This window comes from Panthera uncia, unplaced genomic scaffold, assembly GCF_023721935.1.
Source record: "Panthera uncia isolate 11264 unplaced genomic scaffold, Puncia_PCG_1.0 HiC_scaffold_863, whole genome shotgun sequence".
In the NCBI taxonomy this organism is placed as follows: Eukaryota; Metazoa; Chordata; class Mammalia; order Carnivora; family Felidae; genus Panthera; species Panthera uncia.
The window spans coordinates 15,834-24,523 of NW_026060049.1; the positions used below are offsets into that span (position 1 = coordinate 15,834).

At 53.1% G+C, this 8,690-nt stretch overlaps 1 protein-coding gene across 1 annotated transcript; it reads left to right on the forward strand.

The window, feature by feature from the left end:
• Positions 1–135: 135 nt before the first annotated feature.
• Positions 136–1,544, forward strand: LOC125918477 (calcium-activated potassium channel subunit alpha-1-like; the record flags this gene model as incomplete). Its single annotated transcript, XM_049624467.1, has 2 exons — positions 136–886; positions 1,476–1,544. Coding segments are annotated over exons 1-2 (594 nt in total), but the record flags the coding sequence as incomplete, so codon positions are not given.
• Positions 1,545–8,690: the final 7,146 nt, after the last annotated feature.

Below are 8,690 nucleotides of genomic sequence, written 5' to 3' on the forward strand. Positions count from 1 at the left end.
CAGACCCCGGGCGCGGGCGGCCCGCGGCGCCCCCTCGCTCTCCGCGCTCGGGGCCGGCACAGCCCCGGGCGAGCGGGGCGCGGGCCGGGGCGGGGAGCTGCCCGCGCGCTCCATCCCCTCCCCCCCGGGCGGGCTGCCGGGGGGAGGGCAGGCGGCGGCGGCCCGCCGTATATATCTCGGCGCACCCCGCCAGGTCGCGCACAGCGCCCCGAGCCCAGGCGCCTCCCCGCCCCCTCCCCGCGCTCCGCGGCGGCGGCGGCGGCAGCAGTAGCAGCAATATGGCTGTTGATGGGTGTTCGGGGTGGCGCTGGCGGCGGGAGGAGCTCCCCCGAGCCCCTGCGCCGGCTGCCCGTTGCTAGCTATGGCAAATGGTGGCGGCGGCGGCGGCGGCAGCAGCGGCGGCGGCGGCGGCGGCGGAGGCAGCAGTCTTAGAATGAGTAGCAATATCCACGCGAACCATCTCAGCCTAGACGCGTCCTCCTCCTCCTCCTCTTCCTCCTCCTCCTCTTCTTCCTCCTCCTCCTCTTCCTCCTCGTCCTCGGTCCACGAGCCCAAGATGGATGCGCTCATCATCCCGGTGACCATGGAGGTGCCGTGCGACAGCCGGGGCCAGCGCATGTGGTGGGCTTTCCTGGCCTCCTCCATGGTGACTTTCTTCGGAGGCCTCTTCATCATCTTGCTCTGGCGGACGCTCAAGTACCTGTGGACCGTTTGCTGCCACTGCGGGGGCAAGACGAAGGTAACGCGTGCCCCGGGCGCCCGCCCCCTGCGCCAGCCCACCTCCTCGCTCCTCACCGCGCCTTGCCGCCCTCCATCCCTGCCTGCCTTCCCCGCGCCGCCTGCCCTTCCCTCCGCTCTCCCCGCGCCCCGCTCGGCGCGGCGGGCGGTGCGCCCGGGCAGAGGAGTTGCCCCCAGCCGGTGCGCCCCGGGACGCGGACGCCTGGTCCCGCGTCCCCTTGTTTACGGTGGGGTCGCCGGCGGCCGCGGTTGGGGCCGGGCGGGGGGGCGCGCGCCGCTCGGTTGCCGGGTGCGGGGTGGGGAGAGCCGAGCCCGCGGGCCCCGAGGCCCCGGGGGGGCCGCCGGGTGCGTGTGCCGGGTGCGGCGGCCGCGTTCCTGGTGGTGGGCGAGGGGGAGCCCGGCAGCCCGCACTCTAGAAACCTGTTGGGGACAGGAGTTCGCGGAGTCAGAAGGAAGGGGGAAAGCCTTTGGACAGGGGAGAAAATCTTTTGGACTAGGGAATCCCAGGGGAGGAACCTGGCCAGAGGAAGTGGGGGATCTCGGGGACAGAGAGGGAAAGTTGGGGAGATGCATCCCAGTTTTGGAGGCAGCCCGCGGAGGCTGCCACTTTAGGAATGTGGCAAGGGCGCACATCTGATGTCACCTTCCTCTCCATCCCTTGGATATTCTTCTGGAATATACCCCCACCCCAAGTTCTTCAGCCTGTGTATTCTCGCCCCCCACGCTACCCCCTTTAGGTGCCCGGAAATGCCGCCAGCAGCGGGGAGCTGGAGCAGGAGGTCCGCCCGAGAGCCTCCGAGGCCGCGGTTTCGCGCGGAGCCTCCTCCCCAGCGCTTTTGAGGTGGCTGGATGTCGGCTTAAGCTATTCCTGGCGCATAGACGCCCACCAGCACCGAAGCTCACTACACCTTAAGTATGGTTGCTAGGCTGACTGCCTGGTCTGTCGCCGTGTCCCTAGAGATGTCCTCTGCCCTCCTCCTCCCTCCCCCCCCATCCTCCCAATGGCTGAAGGTGAGGGGCTGGGGCAGTTTTTCACAGAAAACTGAATAAGAGAGAGAGAGAGAGAGAGAGAGAGAGAGAGAGAGAGAAAACTGGAAAAAAGAGGGACCGAGCTGCTTTGTGTTTGAGTACGTCCCACCCTAGGGGACTTCACAGCGCTAACATTTTCGCAGGGAGGGGAGATCAAGGGGAATTGGCGAACAGTGCAAAGTGGGGGCAGATCTTGGTCGGGATATTTCACACCTCTTTTCCAGCAAAGTGAATCCCAGGACCCCTCAAACTTCCATAGGACTCGGCAACTTGTCGCAGTCTCCTTAGTTGCTATGGGAAGTAGGGAAGCCGGGGGCTCTGGGTGAAATACCGAGGGCAAACCCAAGGCTCCCTCTCCTGAACATTAATTATACACGGGCGCTGGGTGCTGGAGATCAGCTGAGTTTTGTGGCAGGCACATTTGTGTTTTGGAAAATACTGGTGTGTTGGACATAAGGGAGAAAAATAAAAGCCATCTCTGTCTTTTCTCCTCCCACTTCTCGGGAGGCTTCCAGATGTTGGCCAGCCAGCTTTCTTTGGAGTTACCTCCTCTGCCATGGGGGTTCTCCTTCCTTGTCCAGGTGAGAAATCTCCCACATTCCTAAGAAGCAAACAGGTTAAGCAAAATCTGAACCATGAGACCCTGAGATGGTGCTTCCTGCTTTAGCCTTTCTCTTACCTGTGTCTTTTTTTTTTTTTTTTTTTAGTATTTATTTTTGGGAGAGTGCAAGTGGGGGAGAGGCAGAGAGAGGGGGACAGAGGATCCAAAGTGGCCTCGGAGCTCACAGCAACAAGCCCGATTATGGAGCTTGAACTCACAAACCACAAGATCATGACCTGAGCCGAAGTCGGAGGCTCAACCGACTGAGCCACCCAGGTGCCCCTTACCTGTTTCTTCAACATCTTGACCACACATTCCCTCGTCTCTCCTTCTCTCGCAGTCTTTCGTCTTGGAGGGTTTTTTTGTTTTTTTGTTTTTTCCTTTACTGAGGGTCAGTGTCTGCCCTTAGGGGAGAGAGAACTCCTGGATGTGTGCATTCTAAAATGTTCTCTAGACTAAGTGGTTTTGGTGAAGTTTTGAACAGCCTCCTCATCCTTAAGAAATGGGACCTTCTTGATCGTAGTGAAAACTTTTTCAGCGAGTCAAAATAAGTTTTGGTATTTTTGTGATCCTGGGGTTTTAAACACGGCTTCCAAGTCCTTTTACTCTAGGGGTTCATGGATGCCACTGCAGTACCTGTGATGAAATGCTAATTGGATGGCTCACGTAGAGAATCTCTTTCATAAATGATGACCAAGCATAACTTCTGTTGGTCTTCTTAAGTAAATAGGTTTTTGGCAACGATCATGAGAAAAAATAATCCCTATATATTTTAGGCCTTATTTTGTAGCTCCAAGACCTGCTGAGTTGACGTCACTCCAAGTTTCTACAAAAAAATCAACCTGGGATGAGAGACGCTTGCAGTTGGAGGGAGGATGTGAGGTCAACGTAGCACGAGGTTGGGTCACTTTTGATCCCATTAGAGTCCACTTTAAAACATTCCCAGAGTTACTTAGTAACTGCCCCTTGATTTGCTCACTTAAACCATGTGTAGCTGGCTCATTACACCCATTAATAGTAACTTAGGCCTCTTCTAAGCTTTACTTTCTACCCCTGAGGTCTGTATTTTTACTGCCATCCTGGTTTTTTGTCTTATATTCTTTTTGTTTTCCAAGTATTTGCTAGTTGTTGAGATGCGGTACAGAAGAATGCATTTGGCCTAAGTTTGGAATAATTATTCCAGTGCTGGGCTTCCTAAGCAAACGTAGACTGCTGGGGCATAGAATTCTGTCAGCCCTCAGATGTGCCCACCCTCACCCTCATTCAGTCCCAAGACGGTTTGACCAGCAGCTGGGGTCCCATGGAGGCCTGGTTTTTTAGCATCTGAAATTCCACGGGAAGTAAATTTCATCAGGGCACTGTGACATCACAAGTATTTGGCCCCTAGGACAGCATCTTCCTTTTTGATCAAAGGAACCCAATCTTCCTTTTTGATCAAAGGAACCCGAGACTATGGACGTGCCTCCCGGGGCATCTCAGCATTAGTACCTTTGGCCTCTGAATTGTAAATGGTGAGTGACTTTACTACTTTGAAAAGAATGGCGTGTGGACTTTTTTTTTTTTTTTTCGGAAATGAGAGAACTAATCACATTGCCTCCTGTTGGGAACTTGGGCACAATCATCCGGTACTGTGTTCTTTGCTATACTTTTTCACGTCATTGTTTTTTTCTCTGTTGGGTTTCATCAGAGCTCTGTGTTCACCAGGCTGTGATGTTTTGAGGTCCAATCCAGTTGCGAATTGTAGTGAACAGCGAGCAGCTCAGGCAGCCTGGATAAGGCCATGACCTTGAAGAAGTCATTTAACATCTCTGTTCTCTTTTTCCTTGTGTTTAAAATGTGGAGATTGAATTCTCTGACTTCTGATGCCCCTTCCTGCCCCGTGACTCGGTGTCAGAGGTTGGGAGGAGTTGAGAAACTATGGGTAAAGTTTCTAGCTCAGAGTGTGTTTTGTAATTTTCTGGCAAATTCTTTAGGAATTCAGCCTTGGAGTGCCTCTGTGTGTTTCCTCTTTCAGCACACAAGCTGCTTTTCTTCAGATTAGCCTGGGGAAACTGAGTCCAGCTTTCAATGGAGCTGCGGCTCACTGGGGGACCTGGATGTGGCCGGGCATAGGCTCTCGCCTGCTCTCAGTTTGAGCTGTCCTCCCTGTAGAAGTTGGGCTTGATCGAGCCTGGTCTGCATGTAATGAATTATTGAGGTATTGTCTCCATGGTTGTGTCTGAGAAAACAACACGTTTTCTCTGTCAGGTTCGTGACTAATATAAACATCAGATCCCGTTATGGCTTGGTAATTACCCAGGGTCTGGCCCGATGCATCCAATCAGGACTGGAGCTCCAGTGCCTCAGAGTTCTTGATTCCAGATCAGACCTGCAGCCTCATCTCGTCTTGGGCATTGCCTGCACTGGATGACCTTCAGATAATTCTCTTTGATCAGGTCACTTAGGGTGGCCTTGGAGAAGCTCTCAGGTCCCAGTCACAGGGGAGTTAGAGCTGACCTTCCCTTGTGCAGAGAGATTTTTGCTGCTCATTCTTGGCTCTCTTTGTGCAAATGCACACTTCAGTAGAGATTCAGCAGTCAGACCCAAGTGCAAATCCTGGATCTTATTAGCAGGGTATCTTTGGCTGTTAGCCATATTGCACCTTGGTTTCTTCATCTGTAAAAAAGAGCATAATGATGCTTACTTTGTAGGATGCTTATGAGGAGTAGCGATAATGGGTATACAGGACCCAGCAAATGCCTGGCACTAAGCAGGCTTCCTGTAAATAGCTCACAAAGTGGTGAGTTTGTTTTCTCTTTGATTCCTTGCGTGTTTGGCCCCAGATGGGCACAGACGACAACAAACAGAACTTTTGAACCCAAAGGAACCTCTAGACTCTGAAGTCTGCTGTCCTTGGGTCAAACAACCAGCTAAGGTGACACTGAGACTTGGGCTCATGGCTCTTGGCTGTGGCAAGGCTGGAAGATTGGGGAGGGGCAGCCAGGGAAGTGTCCGTGGATGGGGGCCTGCCAGGACAGCTGCTGTTTTGATGGTGGGGACATCAGTGGACTAGCGTTGACCAGTGTTAACGCTGTGGGGCTCCGGGAATGATAGACTGAGAGGGTGTGAAATGTTTGGTAGGAGGCAGGGCTGGCCAACGTCATACCATTGAGAAGGGAGGACTTTCATCCCGTTACCCCAGTCCAGAGCTCGTAGACCTGTTCCCCTGACAATGCCACAGTTTCCTGGGCAGCGTTCTCTGTAACAGGACCAGCTTTCCTCCCAGTGCTGTTTCCCAAAGTGCGTTCCATGGAGCACTTGTCCTTGCACTTACCTTGCGGAAAATGTTGTGAGTCTTGGCATACCTGAGCACCCCCTTGAAGAGTCAGATCACAGGTGGGGAGAAGCCCTGTAGTAGAGAAATTGGTCAAACTGCTCTTAACCAGGCTCACTTCGAGCAGCCTTGCCTTGCTGTCAAGACTGCTGTGTAGTACCTGAGTCCACCTGTGACCTTGGGCAAGGACTTCACTGCTCTGTGCCTCAGTTTCCCCATCTGCAAATTGGGGATTGTAACAGAGCACAGCCCTGTGGGGTAGGTGCTCTCTCTAGCCCTATTTTGTAGACTTTCCTAGGAGGACACTGATGACCTAAAGCCTTGGGCTGACTCTGTATCCAGGTGCCCTGGGGACTTATCCAAACATGTGTCAGGAGGAAAGGAAGAGCTGCCCTATTATGGGGTCTGGGGCAGAGAGAATTCCAAGGCCAAGGCCGAGTGGGCCCCTTCTTTGCCTTGCTCCTGTCCTTTCTCCTGGAGGGGGACATTCATTGGGTGTCTCGTGGCACGGAGTAAGTCCTTGCTTTCTTTGGGTCCCTCTCTCTGTCCCACCGGGGCAGGAGAAGCGTGCTGCTGAAACTGCCTGGCACTGGATTGCAATGCCGGGACCTCTTTCCCAAAGTGGGCAGCAGGGGGGCCCCAGCTCACAGTGGCAGTGGCCATATGCTAACTTTTGAAACACAGCAGGCAACACCACCATCTTGGGACTTCAGAGCTGTGGAGTCCCTGGAGGGGTGCCCCTGTGCCTCCAGTGGAAAGGGCTGTGTCTGTGCAGTGATTCCGAGCTGCTGGGCCACGTGGGAAATACTGGCCTTCATGGACCCGTGTCTGGGGGTCAGGCAAGGCCAGGCCTCCTGCAGCACCTCTGAGATTCCACAGCCTTTCGGTGCATGGCAGGTAGCAGATCAAAAGTGCTTCCTTTTTTGAAATGCTACTTAAAGTAGGTGGAATCCTGGCCCTGGGCACACAGAGAAGGACTCTCCCCCTCCCAGGCAGAGGTGTCTTAGCATTCTGGGTAGAAGTCTCAAGGAATGTTCAGTTGGGATATCAGATCTCTGCTTCGGAGGGCTGGAGAGAGTGTTTTTCTGGTCCTGGGGCTTGTCACATGTTAATATGCATAAGAATCATCTGGGGTAGCCATTAAAAATGCAGCTTGTGATTCCGACAGAAGGTCCAGGGTCGGGCCTGAGATTCTGCACATCTGACAAGACATGGGGGAGGGCAGGTGCCTATGTTGTGCAGGCCACACTTTGAGTAGCCAAGATCTGGATCATTCCCCACCCTCCAGTCAGTCCCTCCCTGAAAAAAAAAAAAGCCTATTTTTTTTTTTTTGCTTTAATTTAATTTTTTTTAATTTACATCCAAATTAGTTAGCATATAGTGCAACACTGATTTCAGGACTAGATTCCTTAGTGCCCCTTACCCGTTTAGCCCATCCCCCCTCCCAAAACCCCTCCAGTAACCCTCAGTTTGTTCTCCATATTTAAGTCTCTTATGTTTTCTCTTCTTCCCTGTTTTTATATTATTTTTGTCTCCCTTTCCTTATGTTCATCTGTTTTGTCTCTTAAAGTCCTCCTATGAGTGAAGTCATATGATATATGTCTTTCTCTGACTAATTTCACTTAGCATAATACCCTCCAGTTCCATCCATGTTGTTGCAAATGGCAAGGTTTCCTTCTTTTTGACTGCCAAGTAATACTCCATTGTATATATATGCCACATCTTCTTTATCTAGTCATCCATCAATGGACATTTGGGCTCTTTCCATACTTTGGCTGTTGTTGATAGTGCTGCTATAAACAGGGGGGTGCACGTGTCCCTTCGAAACAGCATACCTGTATCCCTTGGATAAATGCCCAGTAGTGCCATTGCTGGGTCGTAGGGTAGTTCTATTTTTAGTTTTTTGAGGAACCTCCATACTGTTTTCCAGAGTGGCTGTACCAGCTTGCATTCCCCAAAAGCCTATTTTTAAATATGGAAATTCCCAGCTCTTCAGCGGTAGGGAGGGATCCTGTGCCAGGACAGCCAGGTCGGGACGACTCCGCACAAGCCCCTTGGAGCCTCTGTGGTTCAGACTGGGCCCTGACTGCTAACACCCACTGTTCGGGTGCCTGCTCCCAAGGAACCCACAAGAGCTGTTGGTGGAGGGTTGGGTTGTGGCAGCCAGAGCAGTGGTCCGCAGAGATGCAGGGTGGGGTGTGTGCATTCCCCGCCCATCAACATGCGGGTTCCCCCTCTCGCCAGTTGGTCACACTGCAAGGGGCTAGGCTTCTCGAGGTCCAGGATGGCAAGTCTGCCAAACCAACTTCTTGCAAAATTAAAGGCTGGTGGCGTAGCCAGGCCTGCGCTGTGGTGATGCTCCAGGAAGCCAGCTGCTGGCCGGTCCCTCTGGAGTGTTTGAAGTCTGCGGACAGCAAGACCGCCAGCCTGATTTTCCCCAGGGACCTGGGTGGGTCTTCCCAGATGGAGGGTTCAGCTTAAAAGGGTTGGACTCAAGACCGATGCTGAGTGTGGGGAGATGGGTGGCGCGGCACGGTGCTGGGCCCCCTCAGCTGCTCTTCTCAGGGGTTCTGTCAGGGGAAGTTGAAAGTCGTTCTTTTGTCACCCTAGCATATTAGGGTTGTTTGCAGCTCACAGCACCAGGGACCCTGTCCTGGAGCTGTGCTGTTGATGTGGTTGCACTGTCAACGAGGAGCAGTCGGACCAAGCTTTGAGCCCTGAGAGTCTTCAGCGGCCGGAAGGAGGAAGGGTTTAGTGCAGTGGCAAGCACACAGTAGGTCCTCTGTTGAATGTTATGGTTACGATTGTTGTTGTTGATTTTGCTTTTACCACCTGGTGAGTACATACTCTGTGCACAAACCAGGCTGGGTGCTAGGGGAAGAATAAGACCCAGTTGTGACTTTTTTTTTAATGTATATTTTTGAGAGAGAGAGAGAGAGAGAGAGCATGAATGGGGAGGGGCAGAGGGAGACACACACACACACACACACACACACACACACACACACA